Raw genomic sequence first — 17,443 nt, 5'->3', positions numbered from 1 at the left:
ATTTCATTCTAATTAGTGTATATACTTGACCACAGTTGTACAGCCCTGGCCTATTCTTATTATTATTCTTTTTTTTACTATATAATTGTACTATATTTTATTGTGCCATATTTAATTTAGTTTACATCCCATTTTATTTTATTCTACCTCTTTATTTACAGTACAGCCCTGGCCTATATTTTATTTCATAAATATTATATTATATTCTTAGTTGAATATTTAATTACATTTAACTTCACCTCTTTATTGTATTGTCTGTCTGTTAATGTATGTCCGTTAATGTCGCACCGAAAACGACCAAAGCAAAATTCCTTGTATGTGAAAACTATTTGGCATTAAAGACCTTTCTGATTTCTGATTCTGATGCCTCAGAGAAATACAGAGAGAGAGAGAGAGAGAGAGAGAGAGAGAGAGATGGGCCATGCGTGGATAGAGAAACACCCCCATCTGGCGGTGTAAATGTTATCACACAGAGCGAGAGGATAAGGAACTACATCCAGGTTACAGTTCACACAGAAGTCAGACAGCTCTTTGCTAACCTAGCCAACGTTAATGTTACACCTTTGATTTCATATCAAACCTGTTTGGGTCTGTAATGTATTTTTTCGACGATGCGTTGATCAGGCAGTAACCCAAGCAGCCATGAAGGTAGCTAACATAATAAAGTGTTGTTTTGCACAATCAATCAATTGGATAGCTAACGCTAGCTAACGGAAGGCTACAATAGATTAGCTGGGTGGCTAGTAAGGAATTGGTAGTCTAGTATAACTAGTCAAGTTAACCTTAGCTGTTTGCGATATTATACTGATACTAACTGTTAGTTGGCTGGCATGTACTCTGAGAGCCCTTTTTTTTAACGTTACTTAATTTACTTTTTGAGCTGACTTGGCTAACTTAGTTAGCTAGACTAACACTAAATATACCTACCAGCTGTTGGTCTACTTCAACGTTAGTTGGGGGGAGGGTCATTGATATGCCTCTGTAAGGTTTCTCCCATTTTCGGTGGTTTTAAAATGTTTTATTTAAACATTTTATATACATGTTTTCCTCATCTTCTTTTGTGTGTTAATCCAGGGGGTGTTGTACCTTTGTGAGCCCATTGAGACATGTAATGGGTTCTACAAATACTACATCTGACTTGACTTGACTGACTAAACCACAGAGATATAACGACAGCATGCTAGTGACATCGCCAGGTACAAACATGAATTCATCCTGCTATCAGTCAATTTGACTACATAAAGAAATTGGCTACTGGCTGGTATATTATTTCCTCTTCTACATGCCACAACTAATCTCTTGTCCCTTGTCCCTCTAGCTCTAACTCTTAAGAGATTGACAAGCAGTGACTTGCTGACCTGACCACACAGTCTCCCATGGATGTAGAACCACTAGAGGCGGCCATAGCGGCCTACAGCGCCCAGCTGCAGCAGGTGGAGTTGGCCCTGTCTGCGGGCCTGGACCCCTCTCAGCAGGCGGACCTGGTCAAACTGAAAGAGGACCTTTGTCAGCTGATAGAGCTCACAGAGGGCAGCTTGATGTCGGTCAAAAAGAGCCAGCTCCTCGCGAGCCTCGAGGAGAGCAACGGGCTTCTGCCAGAAGCCTCAGAAACACCACCTGCCACAAGCGCAGTGAACGGTAGCTTGGACAACGATCTTGCTGCTTTCTACTCTGAGCTGGGGGAGTTTTCTGGGAGCAGCACGAGAGAAGAGGAGAATGAGAAGTTTGAGGAGGAGGAGGAGGAGGAGGAAGAAAGAGATGACTCACTCAGTGGTACCAAAGTGAGAGCACCCTACCGGACAAATTGGGGGACACTAGCGTATCACAATGCCATGGTTGTGGGGACTGAGCCTCCAGATGGGGATGAGGCACAAGCGAGGGTCCTGTACGTCTACCCCACCCATAAGTCCATGAAGCCCTGCCCGTACTTCCTGGAGGACAAATGTCGCTTCCTGGATAACTGCAGGTAAAGTGTCTTGTTCCCTCTCTGTTCTGAAAAGTCTGCCAACGTTAGGGCCTTGTAAGCCGTGGTTTGATGAAGGGGTTAGAATAGAATAGAAATAGAATAGAAATACTATAATCATCCCGAGGGCAATTTGGCACTACAAATCGCTCACAGTAAACATTTCGGTAGACAGAACAAAATCACGAATAAGAATAACAAAAAAATTGCCAAAGAATAAAATAAGCCTAAGAATAAGATGATAATAATAAAATACGGTCCGGTATTCACATTTCCTATGTTATGTGTAACTGAGGGGTACAATTCCCTGACTGTATTGTTAAGTATGGTATTATTAAACCACTACCTCTTGTACTTTAACTTCTGGCCATCCAGTACATGATATAGATATGATGAACACTTTCCCACCTGATGAAACGAAGTCCACACAAATGTACAAATCGAATATTTAATATAGCAAAAGGTATATACAACGTTCACTTGTTGACACTTATGATTTGAAATGCACTTGTATGGCAAATGAGTATTCGTAGGTAAATCAACATTGAATGTCCAATCTCTGGTTACGCAGGGAGTAAGTATACAACCCGGTTCTTTAGGGAACTATAGCGATGGTACTTAAATGATTATAGCTGGATACACTAAGGGGGGGGGGGGGGGTCCCGCTGGTTGTAAGACAGTAGGAGGGGGGGTTAGAAGAGCCGCTGGCGGTATCCCATCTGGCCGACGATTTCTTGGGAGAATTCAAAGTCTTGAACACGGTGCCCACAGAACCTCGGTCCGCAGATGAATACAGCTGGACCCTCTGGTGGACGGTAGCTGCCGGTCCACAACGGAGAGACGTGAGGCGACCTCACTGGTGTAGAGCGCCGTCTCACCTGGACTCCTCTCCGGGGGGTAGTTCCAACACTCAGCAGTGTTGGCCGTTATCCATGGAATAATCAAAGCACCCAAAGCATAATCCAAGCCGTGGAAGGCTCGCCGTCGTCCGGGTAAAGTAATCCAATGTACAGGTCTCCTCGTCCTGGCCCGGAGCTCCTCGGATGCAAGCACCACTAGTGGTCTGCCCAGCCTGGTTAAGACTCCAGATAACGTCAGGAACGATGGGGGTGCTGCTCACTTTATAACTCTAACCGTAACCGACGATGCACCATACATAATAGACTATTATTAGCTTAATAGAAATACGTCCAACTCGACGGTATAGTGCCAAACTATGACAATTCAACTATTAATCCACACGATATCTCGATGCCTATTCTGAGGCCAAGTAGGCCTTACTGCACCACACGTGCGTCGTGGGTGAGGCTTCGCGTCTGTTACTCGGTTGGAGGGTAAAGAACTAATGGACTAAAAGAAAGTTCTACTTTACTTGCGCCATATATATATGCGCTGTGAACAAATAGTACCATTCGTATTTCGCCAGACGTATTCCTACGCGGAACCGGGCTTGCCACGACATGTTGGGCGGCACGATTGAACTTGAACCTAGGGGTATGGCTGCTGGCGCCAGGTTCTCGTCCAATGGTAGAATGAAACTATTATGGGCTGTTTAGTAGACTAAAGGGATATTCAGTGCATATTGTACAAGGAATATACAGGGGATATCAAACGATATACAAATACTATTAAATATATATCCATAAATAAATATATATATTCGGTTTAATCTGATCCTTCACAACATTATGTATATACATTCTAGTATAAAATATACAGAAGTCTACAGTAAGTGTACAGTAAGTGTAATATTGAACAATGTAGTTTTAAAAGTAAAAGTCCAGGAAGATGGTAACTGTCACCCCGTGCTCAGTGATGCAGTGAGGCACAGTGATGCATTGTATAGTCTGATGGCTGTTGGAATGAAGGACTTCCTGTGCCGTTCAGTGCTACATCTAGAGAGTGTTAGTCTAGCACTGAACATGCTCCTCCTGTCAGCCAAGTCTGTGTATCGTGCGTGGGAGGGGTTGTCCCTGATGGCATGGAGCTTAGCAAGGCTCCTCCTCTCCACCACCACCGCTAGAGAGTCCAGCTCCACCCCTACGCCCTACCACGTTACTGGCCTTCCTGACCAGCTCCAGGGGCTGGAGGGCAATAGTCAATGAAGTCAGTGAGGACACGCAGCAGAGGACAAAAAGTTGGAAGACAGTGTGACACCATAAGCACAAGGCTGGGAAATTATTTGAATCCCAACGTTTAAATTCCCTGACATTTTGATCTTCGTTATTGTAGGCTATGGATGTTTCCTCATTTAATCAATGCAAACACATCTGCATAGGCAAGTTACATGGATTCCACATCGTTTTTCATGTCAAACTTATGGAACAATGGGAAACATGTCAAACACCTTATTTCCTTGAGTGTTTTCAACATACTTGGAATCTTAATTCCTTTTTTTATAGAGCATTTTATGAGATATTGGCCATTCCTCACAGGTTCTCCCACGGTGAGGTGGTGTACGTCTCAGAGCTGAGAGAGTTCCTGGAGGCAGACCTCACTAATCTGCAAGATGGCTCGTCCTGCTTGGCCCGACACGAGGACGGCATCTGGTACCCAGCCAAAATAAAAGGTTCCTAATCTGATATGTAGCTGCACATTGAATGTATTTCTTACAGGCACATTGACTTTAATCAAATCTAATTTATTTGTATAGCCCAAGATCGCATGGAATTGCCCCCATGGGCTTTTCAAGTCAAGAAGAAACATCACAGTAGATCCAGAACAAAAAACACCATAAAATCCATATATGCAACACTCCCAGACTTTCCCCAATGAAGATGAGGAACGACTAAAATCTAGCAATAGGGGGGAAAAGCACCACAGTGGAGGAGAGAAACCTCAGATGGGCTGTTCAACAGGATGTTGGTGATAATATAGTGTTGCTATGGATGATAGATGGATGGAGAATAGAACAGGCAAATAATTAGTATGTATGTTTATATACATGTAATGAAACACATATACATACATACATGGTAGCAATAGTATCTAAAGTACATTTGAAAAAAAGCATAGGAATACGAGCGCTGGTATGAAAATAACATAAAGGCTAAAAGTCTCAGTCATATTCCCCAGGGGGAGGAGAACCGCTCGGATCCAGTTGAAGTAGAGCGGGCCTGGTTAGATTGATCCAGTTGAAGTAGAGCGGGCGTGGTTAGATGGATCCGGACTGGACACGGACGCGTTAAACAGCAATCAATTATTTTAATATAACAGTCCGGTTCTGTGTTTGTTTGTCTGTAGATTGTTGGTGAACAACTAACTTTAGGTTAGTTTAACGCGTCCGTGTCCAGTTGTAAACAATGATGCATGTAGTTACTGTGTGTTGTTGTAGCCACCGGTTAATTCACGATTTTTTTATTGGTTTGTCATGACAAACCAATTACATAATCCAACATATGTGTAAAGGTACAACATATTCCAGTTAAGGGTATATTTTTTTAATGATTCGTTACGGCGTAATCAATACTTCCATTTGTATAAATTGCCTTAAGCGGAGCCTGGCTGAGGAGCTGGCTGAGGAGCGCGTTGCGGCTCATGCGCATGCGCTAGGGGTGGACGGTATGGTCTAAAATTTATATCACGGTATAATTTGAAGCATAGGCGGTAACGGTATATATCACGGTATCATCGTTTTTGATAAAAACATTTTTTATTTTATTTTATATATATATATATATTTTTTTATAAAATATATATATTATATAATTAGACTTGTATTATCTGCGAGACATCGCCACCACGCAACAAGCTCCACTGTCTGTGTGTACTCTAGTAGCCTCCAGCTACGGCCAGGATTCTCCGGCGCTGCACCTGGACCCTATTGGTATAACGTTACTTAACTGTGCTCAACAAGCCCTCAGCTCGAATACGCATCGAATCAGTGTTATAAGACATTGATATCAGGAGCTATCTGTAGCTACTGCTAGCCGGATATATAACGTTAATACAACGCCTCAGTGAATTATTTAGTTCAATGGGACATTTCGTTTTGAACGGTGAACTAACTTGCGCTAACGTGAGCTAACAGGTAGCATACACGTCTCTACTAGACTTTGTGGAGCGTTTGTTGATGTCAGGAGCTATCGGTAGCTGGCCGACTAGATACCGTTCGGTTAGACAATGCCTCATCATGTATTAAACTAAAAGTGAATAGTTGACTGGGTCATTTTGTAACGGTAGCTAAGCTAACGCTAGCTCAGGGAGACGCCGCCGTCCTCCCGTGTCCCGTCCCACTAGACCCGTGTTTACATGAGTGCGGTAGGGGCTGGCACGCCCACTGTGCGAAGCCTCCTAAATAACTTTTTACAGTTCGCACATATCTATTATCTATGACTAATTCTATCTATTTTTAGGGGCAAATGCGAGTGAAATAGTCTCGCTGTGGTTACATGACGTCATTGCTATTTTAGAGCTGCTCTACCGGTTACACGGTATAGTCAAAATCCATACCGTAGAGCAAATTCATACCGTTTATACCGTATACCGTTTATACCGTCCACCCCTAGCATGCGCGCGCTCGGCCAATCAGAGTGCAAAACGGCAACGCAGAACTGGAACAGCGTTGTAGAAGGCATTCACGCGGCATGGTTAGATGGATCCAGTTTAAGTAGAGCAGGCGTGGTTAGATGGATCCAGTTGAAGTAGAGCGGGCAGGTTAGATGGATCCAGTTGAAGTAGAGCGGGCGTGGTTAGATGCATCCAGTTGAAGTAGAGCAGGCCTGGTTAGATGGATCCAGTTGAAGTAGAGCGGGCAGGTTAGATGGATCCAGTTGAAGTAGAGCAGGCAGGTTAGATGGATCCAGTTGAAGTAGAGCGGGCCTGGTTAGATGGATCCAGTTGAAGTAGAGCGGGCATGGTTGGATGGATCCAGTTGAAGTAGAGCAGGCAGGTTAGATGGATCCAGTTGAAGTAGAGCGGGCCTGGTTAGATGGATCCAGTTGAAGTAGAGCAGGCAGGTTAGATGGATCCAGTTGAAGTAGAGCGGGCCTGGTTAGATGGATCCAGTTGAAGTAGAGCGGGCAGGTTAGATGGATCCAGTTGAAGTAGAGCGGGCATGGTTAGATGGATCCAGTTGAAGTAGAGCGGGCGTGGTTAGATGGATCCAGTTGAAGTAGAGCAGGCAGGTTAGATGGATCCAGTTGAAGTAGAGCGGGCAGGTTAGATGGATCCAGTTGAAGTAGAGCGGGCAGGTTAGATGGATCCAGTTGAAGTAGAGTGGGCAGGTTAGATGGATCCAGTTGAAGTAGAGCGGGCAGGTTAGATGGATCCAGTTGAAGTAGAGTGGGCAGGTTAGATGGATCCAGTTGAAGTAGAGTGGGCAGGTTAGATGGATCCAGTTGAAGTAGAGCGGGCAGGTTAGATGGATCCAGTTGAAGTAGAGCGGGCAGGTTAGATGGATCCAGTTGAAGTAGAGCGGGCCTGGTTAGATGGATCCAGTTGAAGTAGAGCGGGCATGGTTAGATGGATCCAGTTGAAGTAGAGCGGGCAGGTTAGATGGATCCAGTTGAAGTAGAGCGGGCAGGTTAGATGGATCCAGTTGAAGTAGAGCGGGCCTGGTTAGATGGATCCAGTTGAAGTAGAGTGGGCAGGTTAGATGGATCCAGTTGAAGTAGAGCGGGCAGGTTAGATGGATCCAGTTGAAGTAGAGCGGGCAGGTTAGATGCCGGTAACTGAGGGTGACGTAGAGAAGATCCATCGCGCCTGCGGCCTGTGGTAGTTGGATCCGGTTTGAGCTAGAAATGCTGTCGACGCTGTTTGCCACATCAAGGACGGTGCAGGGAAGATCACACCACCTTGACCATCACACCACCTTGACGGGCCCAACGGGGGCAGGACCATGGCTGGCTGTATACCTGTATATATCAACACACTATCACTCGAGACATCCACTCACAGAGAGACAGGGACAGGATGGATGCTAGCTAATATTGTGGTTGAGGTCGTAGTCAGGATAAGGTATCTTCATATCCCCATCACAGATATTCCTGTGTACATTGTTATTATTACTGTGGGAAATAGATGTGACGCAAAAACCCAACAACAAATGTTGGCATATACCAGCGATCACATTCATGTTTCTCGTTGTCAGGGTATGAGCTTATGCTGGCTATTATAGATACCACAGATTGCCTGATTGATCAAGACTTATCCTTCCTTGTCCTCAGAGGAAATTTGTTTCCCCAGCCTGTACACTAAGTAAACACAGAAGGAGACCACACTACCAGGGATAGTTCAGATCAATAAATGGTATGAAATACCTGCCAGTGGTGTAACAGACGTGTAACAGACGTGTAGCAGACGTGTAGCTAGCCATTAGTTGTCTTTCCTGAGTCCCGTAGTGGAAGTTCAGGTCGTGTTCAGAGCAAGCCGGGCAGCTTCAGATAGGGACCGGTAACAAGAAATCTGGAAAGATCATTCACCATGACATTGAGAAATACAATACATAATAAATACAAAAACAATATAGGAAACGGAAAAGTCAATAAATTAAAACTATTTGAAATAATTCAAAACTACTGCAGACTGTGGTGAAATGGTTGGCTATTAAATATTTAAACTCACTAATGGATACTGATTTATGATTTAAAGTGCATGCAAACAACGGTTTTAACCATTCAACAAAATACAATAGTCCCGACACAATATCTTGGAACTATTTTGGTTCTTGAAGAACGAATGTGTATTACTACACTGATTAGCTAGCTAGTTCCAAGATATCGCAGCATCAGCAGTCGCTCCTTTAAGAACAGGAGTATGACCATTCATCAAACATAAACATAACAGTCAGACATAGACCATGCAGCCACAAGAACACAAGCCTGTATTTCATTACAATATTACTATGTATATGACAATACCATGTAAACACAATACTGTGTATGTTGCAGTCTGGTGAGAGGACGGTAACTGCTACTCGAAAACATCAAGAGCTTTATTGAAATGTATCTTTTATAAATCTCCAAATTATGACTACATTTCTTAATTTCAATTGTAGTTAGTATAAAAATTATATATATATGTATATGTACACTATACAACTTGGTCATAAACAATGAAAATGAGCCTTAATCATGCTAATAGCAGTAGCCATACCACACCACCAGTTAAACCGAGAGAAAAAGAGAAAAAGACCCAGGGAAGAGAAGGAGAATAGTTTATACAGTTTTGAATTTCAATACACTGTACGTTTTTCCATTCTGTATTGGCTAAACACTGTATGCAGATCAGTTATACTTGTATTACACTGTAATTTGGTGGTCATAACAATCTCAGTTGTTTTCTCCCCATGTAGATATTGACAGTGGCTTCTACACAGTGAAGTTCGACTCAGTCCTGCTGAAAGACGCTGTGGTGGAGGCCGATGGAGTCATCCCCCCCATGAGAGAAGACCCCCTTCCCTCCTCTGATGAGGACGACGACGACTTAGAAGACGGGGATATGGCTTACGCCAGAGGTAGGTGTCACAGTCTGTTTGTCACAGTGGGTTTAGTCAGAGGTAGGTGTCACGATGGTCTGTTTGTCACAGTGGGTTTGCAGTCCCGAATTGGATTCGGAACAAGTAGCCACACTTTTGATGAACAAGGAACTACTCTGTGCTTCCGAACGTGATGAATGTGTACATTCATATTTGTTAGATGATTATCTATCCGAGTGCGGATATTAATACTTGGAGTCATGTTTTGATTGATCTCAGACATGCTAAATTTGTATCACGGAACGACGGGCAATATGTGACATGTGCTCAGTCACCAAGACATTTCTTGAGACAGATCGTTTTTAGCTTGGCTGAGTGATATGGCCAAAATATTGTGATTTTATAGTTATTTAGATATATACAGTAAGTCTGAATCTAGTGAAACCTTGTGTTGTTGTTGTGGTTCTGTTCTCCAGCACGTTGGATTTGAAATGGAACAATGACTATGAGGTTAAAGTGCAGACTCTCAGCTTTAACTTGGTGTTCACATCCATATCTGCAGAACCGTGTAGTAATTGTAGCCCTTTTTATACATAACCCCTCATTTTAGGGGACAAAATGTAACTGGATAAATGAACATAAACTTAAATAAAGTTATGTTTAATATTTGGTTGTATTTTGGTTATATTTAATATCTGAAGTCTGCGACCCTTAACACCACTACCACACTACAGAAGGTTAACCTTTCACTACCACATTAGACACAGTTAACCCTTGGTAGTGTGGTGGTAGTGGGTTCCTGCTAACAAAGCCAGGTGGACTCTCCCATCAGAATACTCAAACACAGTATTATGTAGTTGACCTCTGAGTGTTACGTTGTCTACCTTGTCTCTGTTTGCTTAAGTAGATCTGCACTCTGTCTCTGCAGGACACATATTTTAAATGACTAATTTCACAGCCTACTCACAGCATCTACCAGGTGATTAACATTAGAGGTGACAGCAATGTGACCGAGATTCTGTCCCACGCATTCACTATTATCTCATTAAACACTGTGCTAAGTTAGCTTGGTGTGTTGAAGCAGACACACACACAGAGGGAGAGAGAAGCAAGCACACAAGTGCAAGATGCGTCTGCAGACATGTTTTGGTTTATTGGTCTTGTGAGCTCAGGAATTGTCCTATGCCGATTATCTCAAAATGTCAAATATCAGCCCGGTTAATCAGTCTATCACTACCCTGTACCCTCCATTTCAGTGACTGTTTCATTTTTCTACAGAAGTCAATGGAGAAATCGGACAGGAAAAAGTCACTGACATAGACCCTATCTGTACTTTCACTTATAGTGACCGGAGGGGGATGATTTCTATTTTCTGCCCACCGCTATTTATTCACATAATCATAATCCTAGGCTTTGTTCGCGAGCTATTTTATGGGATAATAACCTCCTGCTTCTGCTTTTCAAAACTACAAACTTCACAGTGTAGCATCATTCAAGAAACCACAGTGTCCTCATTTTAACCCTCCTGATTTAACCAGAACCACAGCGTCCTAATTGTAACCCTCCTTATTTAACCAGAACCATAGCATCCTCATTTAACTCTCCTGATTTAATCTGAACCACAGCGTCCTAATTCTTGTTTAGCAATTTAAGTGTAAGATGCATCATTTAGTAGATTCTGCTCTAAAATGTGAAAAACAAACAAAACAAGCATGAAACTGTGCAGACAGACCCACTGTGACAGCGGTACCTGCATGTGTGTCTGACAAAAGTGATTGAGTGAGCGTCTCTGTCAGATAGTGAGTGAGTGTCCCTGTCAGAGAGTGAGTGAGTGAGTGAGTGAGTGAGTGAGCATCCCTGTCAGATAGTCTGTGAGTGAGTGATTGAGTGAGCATCCCTGTCAGATAGTCTGTGACTGAGTGAGTGAGTGAGTGAGTGAGCATCCCTGTCAGATAGTCTGTGAGTGAGTGAGCGTCCCTGTCAGAGAGTGAGTGAGTGAGTGAGTGAGTGAGTGAGTGAGTGAGCATCCCTGTCAGATAGTCTGTGACTGAGTGATTGAGTGAGCATCCCTGTCAGATAGTCTGTGACTGAGTGAGTGAGTGAGTGAGTGAGCATCCCTGTCAGATAGTCTGAGTGAGTGAGCGTTCCTGTCAGATAGTCTGTGAGTGAGTGAGTGAGTGAGTGAGCATCCCTGTCAGATAGTCTGAGTGAGTGAGTGAGCGTCCCTGTCAGATAGTCTGTGAGTGAGTGAGTGAGCGTCCCTGTCAGATAGTCTGTGACTGAGTGAGTGTCCCTGTCAGATCGTCAGTGAGTGAGTGAGTGTCCCTGTCAGATCGTCAGTGAGTGAGTGAGCATCCCTGTCAGATCGTGAGGGAGGGAGGGAGGGAGGGAGGGAGGGAGGACCGACCACAACTTGCATAGCCCATGGAGGCAGTCCTGCTTGGTGTGGGAAAACATTATCTGTGGTCTGTAAATGCTGATTTGTCAATTTCTTCTCCCCTCTTGCCCTACAGTTCTGGACTCTGTCACTGAGGAGTCCACGGCTCTACTGAAGAGTGAGTTTGGTGGCTGGGAAATGCATACCAGAGGCATCGGCTCCAAACTCATGCTCAAAATGGGTTATGAATATGGGAAAGGTAAGTGCAAGTATGAAGCATGAACACATGTTAGGCCGTCCAGTCAATTACATGATATCCTCTCAGCATGCAATTATTATTTCCATTCCTCATTAAATACATGCTAAAAAGGTACATATTATGCTGCTGGTGCAACAAGGAGAGGCTGCCCATAAGAATGAAGACTTGGAATGCTGGTATTCTTGCTTCCAAAAAAATTATTACATTTTGTTACTATGAAACACCCACAGAGATTGAATGACATCCCGAGGAGGTCATAGTATAGTAACGTATTTATATGGTATTTATTATTTAATTTTAGTCACAGAGTTTTGAGAGCTAGAACACCAGTGCCGAGTCGCAGCGCTTTTCCCTACATAGAAGGTAGAAAAAGGAGTTCAAGTTTCTTTATTAGTTGTCATACAAAAATACAGACTACTTTTATATAAAATGCTTCTTTCTGTTTTGCTCCAGAGATTGTGCTAGATAAAAATAGATAAGTATAAAATAGAAGTCAAGTACGTAGACAAAAGTGTTCAATGTACATATATACAATATACAATGCAGAGTAGAAAAGTAACTGAGTTACAATACAATATACAGTACAATGCAGAAAGGGGATGAGGTACAATTTTGGTACAATTTACAGTAAGGTGTGATGCGGTATGAGTTGTAGTGCAAATTCTTTACCAATAAATATAAAGTGTGTTAAGTGTCTAAAGTGGGTGCTGCAGTGAGTTGTTTGTTTAAAGTGAGTGTGTGCGTGTGGATGTGTGTGCTGTGAGTGTATTTGATGGTTTGTTACATAGTGTTATTGTCATTTAACTGTTAGTCTCTTTGTAAATCATTCCAGACTGTGCTCAAGTTTATTGAGGCGCGCAGCAGGAAATAACCTGAAACAATAAGGGCTATTGCACTCTAAAAGGATGGACATAAGCGAATGCATCTTAAAATGTTCATATCTCTTACCAGTAACCTCATTCAACCCCTTTTGTTGTTCCAGGTCTGGGCAAGACCCAGTCGGGCCGCGTAGAGCCAGTGATGGCGGTGGTGCTTCCCAAAGGTAAGTCTCTGGACGAGTGTGCAGAGCTCATCCCAAGACGGACACAGAGCAAGATGTCCAAAGACGGCGCCCAGGTGGCTCGGAAAAAGAGGAGCAGAAAGCCTCGGGCCAACGCCTCCGGGGGGCGCCATAACATCTTCGACTTCCTAAACCGTAAGCTTGGAGATGGGCGAGCGGGCGAGCGCGAGGCAGGGGGTGCCGCGGGAAACCCCTCCCCTGCCGCGTCGTCGCGAGGGGCCGGGGCGGAGGCGTACAAGGGGGGCGGGGGCACCAAGAGGACCCTGAACGTGAAGCTGTTCCAGGCCGCGGAGAGGGTGGCCCAGACGGAGAGAGAGATCCAGAGGCTGACGGAGTCACTCAGCAGACGCTCGGGGAGGTCAGTACTGGAGAGGAGGTGTTATTGTCGCCTTTGCCTATATGTCGTCTAATCTTTAACAGGATAGAACGGAAGGGAACAGTTAAAATGTTATTATCATCTTTCAGAGGTTAGCACTGCTTGGGTGGACGTCAATGGGGACGTGAAGTGTGTCTCTGAAAAATAATATCAAAGCAATAACTGAAAAAGTATATTGTCAACTATGTTGTGAAACAGGAAGCTGTGGGGACAAAAACGAATACAATGACGCGAGCGCTTTTTCAGTTTGTATTTCGTCAGAATTAGTCTTGTTACAAAAAGAAAAAAGGGCACTATCCCTTTAAGAAGAGCCCCGGCCCTTTGTGGGTTTATTTCAGCAAACTTAGCTAAAGGAACATTTCCCCCATGTGTGTGTTTAAGGCCCTAACCTCTGTCCTGGGCGTCTGCAGGGATGTAACCATGGTGAACCACCTGGAGGAGAAGTTGTCTGCCGCGCGCATGTTGCTGGTTCAGCAGAAGGCCCAGGAGCTCTCCGTCCTGAAGGAGCACAGGAAGGCCGACACACACAAGAAGATGACAGAATTCTAAACCTGTTGCTCTCCCAACAGAGACAATGGGGGGCGTAGGGGGAGACACTGTTGCCTGAAATAAACTCTTCACCCTTTGCCTGTCGTTGGAAAGTTTGCTGTACATTTATATATATTTCTTTTTACACATTATCTTTTATGATTCGCCTCTTCTGGCAATATGCTGTACATTTATATATTTTTCTTTTTACACATTACTTTTTATGATTCGCCTCTTCTGGCAATATGCTGTATATTGTCATTGTGATTTTGGGGCTATAGATGAATTTGTGCAAGTCGGATTATTCTCCCACTATGTTTCTGATATTTTCCACAAGAGCTACTTCTTAAATTATTTTTGTTCTGTTTCAAGTGCTTGTCCTGGAGTTCTCAACAGTGCCATTAACCTTTTTCCTCTGTAATGTAGTTGTTTACCCCCAGTTGATTGTCATTTGCATCGTTTTAACTGTTTTCAGATCATACTGTATATTTTCCTTTTGTAAATACACACCATGTACAACTAAAGCCTCCAGTGTAAAAATGGAACAATGTTTTCCCCTCCAGCTCTGATATTTTCATAGTTTGTTTTCTTAGTGAAACTTGTACAGGTTTTTATGTCAGAATGTGCTTTGATGCGACTGTGGGCCACCTTGACTTTTATTTCCTGACAGTTTAGAATAGTCTCCTCAGGAGTTAGGAGAGATTTGAAATTAGGCCCTTACCTTCACCCCCGCCTCCCTCCACCTCATGCAGTGTCTTTGGAGTCACAGCTATAGTCTTCTCTATTAAATAATGAACACGGGAGGGGTGTGTCTGAGTAAACACCGTTGTTGTCCATGGGTAGTGGGTGTCGAGTGATTCCATCTCCAGAACCAGATGGAAGGTTTGATCTTTCCGCTGCTCTTTTCAGTTCCTTAACGGGAAAGGTTGAAGTTGTGTATTTGGGCTCTGTGCGAGTATGGGTGTGATTGGTGTGGTTATCATAAGGTCCTGTGAGGACTGACACAATTGCCTTACAGTTATGAGCAGTACCTAATTTGAAGGTAGCACAGTGCAATTAGGATACTGCATACTGTGGTGTAGCCTGTAATCCCAGCAAACACCATAAATAAGACCAGTGAGTATGTTTAGAATTACTGCGTTAATCATTTCCAGCTTTCTGATGAATACTTGACCAAATAAAGTATAAAGGGGGGCCTTTTGGGGGGAATTCAAAGCCGATGTGGCACAGAAGAGATGCGACAGACTTTCACAAGCGAATCAAGACTATTCTTACCCAGTAGATGTTGATGCTTCAAACACAATTTCTAGCAATATAGGCATTTCTAGCATCAGTTTCATAGCTCTACCTGGCAGTGTAAGTCATTTTATGATCTGATTCCTCAGGTGTTCCTATTGTATACTCCACTCAGCACATACATGGTGCTGAATTTCTGCCTGAAAAATCCAGGGGACGCTTACTGTAAGATATTTCTTTCCAATGATGCAACATGAACGACCGATGAGAGAGTGCCTTCGTGGATGGAGAGCTGAATCGCCCGGGTAGACCATGGGTAGGGTTTGGTCCCGTAGTGGGCAATCCATTATGACATTTTAGTGCTCCCAAGCACTGCAACAACACCTGCAACAATACTTGTCATTCTGTATTTTTCAGATTCATGAAAGATTGCTGCCTTAAGGCCGACTGAAATATAGTGCAGATGCACTAATCCACAAAAAGAGCTGACCATCAGAAAGTCTCAGGTAATTGTAGTTTTTTGTCCTGAGGGGGATATTGATACGGATACATATTGTTAAAGTGAAGAGAGCTGCAGTAAGAGATACTGTTGAAATGCGTCTTCCTGGAAAGACGGCCACAGAGAGCAGCTGAAGATGTAGAGTTGATGAACACTGGCCTCGGTATGTCTCTTGGGGAAGCAGTGGTCCTAGTCCCCTGAGCTACTACCCAATGACACCAGCTCATAATTATATGCTTGTGACTCACTCCCAGTGGACTGGTAGCACACTTTATGGTGGAGGGATCATATTGAATGTGCTGATTGTGGGACAAATGGAGATATTTATGGTTATTTAATAGGATCTGCTGGGGATATGATGCTACACGTTTCCTCTTTACTGAGTGTTGCACCTCCAGGGCCTTGCATTGCCAACTGGCCTTGGCTAGCAGTACTTGTGTATGTGTGTGTTCAGGTCTACGTGTGTGTGAGTGGAGTATGTGCCCCGTGTTCTGTTCTCGTCGGGTTGTATAGTGTCTGTCTAGCCAATTAGGGGGTTGTCCCCTCTAAAGCGGCACTCATCACAGCCAGGCTTATGTGATTAAGGATGTGCGATGGGGAAATTGATTTGGAGACCACCTTGACAGCTGTTTTACATAGGGATTCAAGCTAACCTTTCAACTAACCACAGGGCTGCTACCAGTGGGACAGCCTTAGTTTAGGACACTAATTATATTGCATTGGGTATTCCCCTTATCAAATGAGCTTTTCTTAATCACACACAGATAATTAAAGCAGTGACTCATTTAGGGCTAATAATAGAGGCCTTGTATGCAATGTTAGTGTAATTGTTTCTCTTCCAACATGGCTGCCTGTAAGCATTGGTAACCAGTTTCAAAAAAAGAAAATGCCTAATTTCCCTGCTGTGGTAGAGTAGGTAAAACACTGGAAAAGGATGATATTACTGTTCCACTATGACTTGTTTACAATATACACAAAATGATTAAGCTTTTGTTGATATATTTATTTTACATCAACACATAGTAGCCTTTGTTTTGTACATAGCAATCATTGTCTCTTCCATTGTCAAAAGAATGGTTGCAGCCATTTTGGAAGACTGAGAACTACACAAACATTCAGTACAAGGCCTTTATTGACCCTTTTTACCAAAATAATATTGTTGTGGAAATGTGTACCCCCCCCCCCCCAATTCTATTAACCTTGGTTTGCAAATAATTTTCAAATATATATTTTTTTGCCAATTATAGGGGAAGATGGAGCTCAGTACCCCGAATTACTATCGTCAGCATCTAGCAACATTACCATAAGAGTCCAACTGCTAGCTTGAATTAATGGGAAAGATAAACCTCCTATTAATTTGTAATGGGATCCCTGATCTTTTGCCACTGTGAAAAAGTTGAGGTCTTTGGTGTTTAACTTTCCAATGCACCCTCAGATATATGGAGGTCAGTCTTGGGCCAGGCAATGTCCAGATTGATTATCAAAGGGTTGGCATATCCAGCTGGAAAGAGAATCACTCAATTTAAAAGACCATTGACAATTATTCCCAAATATGTATAGAATAATGTGACATTTACTTGTTAATTATCAAGTTAATTGACCTTTGTGGCCTTCCATGTCTTCACCATGAGAATGGTGCAAACCAATAGAGTAGTCCGATGAAGCTCTACTTAATGTTATTAGTAATTTGCGTTTGTATGAGTATACCATGAAAATTATGCAAACTAC

The 17,443-nt window shown here is 43.2% G+C and overlaps 1 protein-coding gene across 2 annotated transcripts; it reads left to right on the top strand.

Annotated features, from left to right (window-relative positions):
• Window positions 1–512: 512 nt before the first annotated feature.
• On the top strand, window positions 513–14,724 carry zgpat (zinc finger, CCCH-type with G patch domain). 2 transcript variants are annotated; one of them, XM_084333067.1, is made up of 8 exons: window positions 513–648; window positions 1,075–1,196; window positions 1,319–1,966; window positions 4,399–4,532; window positions 9,258–9,419; window positions 11,894–12,016; window positions 12,999–13,434; window positions 13,863–14,724. In XM_084333067.1, exons 3-8 carry the CDS (start codon window positions 1,377–1,379, stop codon window positions 13,999–14,001), a joined length of 1,584 nt encoding a protein of 527 aa, XP_084189193.1. In that variant the 5' UTR covers window positions 513–648; window positions 1,075–1,196; window positions 1,319–1,376; the 3' UTR covers window positions 14,002–14,724. The 2 variants fall into 2 exon arrangements, with proteins under 2 accessions (XP_084189193.1, XP_084189194.1); XM_084333068.1 differs by lacking the exon at window positions 1,075–1,196.
• Window positions 14,725–17,443: the final 2,719 nt, after the last annotated feature.

The sequence above is a fragment of the Notolepis coatsorum genome (genome assembly GCF_963971535.1).
Source record: "Notolepis coatsorum genome assembly, chromosome: 17".
Lineage (NCBI taxonomy): Eukaryota > Metazoa > Chordata > Actinopteri > Aulopiformes > Paralepididae > Notolepis > Notolepis coatsorum.
Note: the sequence above shows the minus strand (reverse complement) of the source record. Positions and strands in the feature narration are given on the sequence as shown.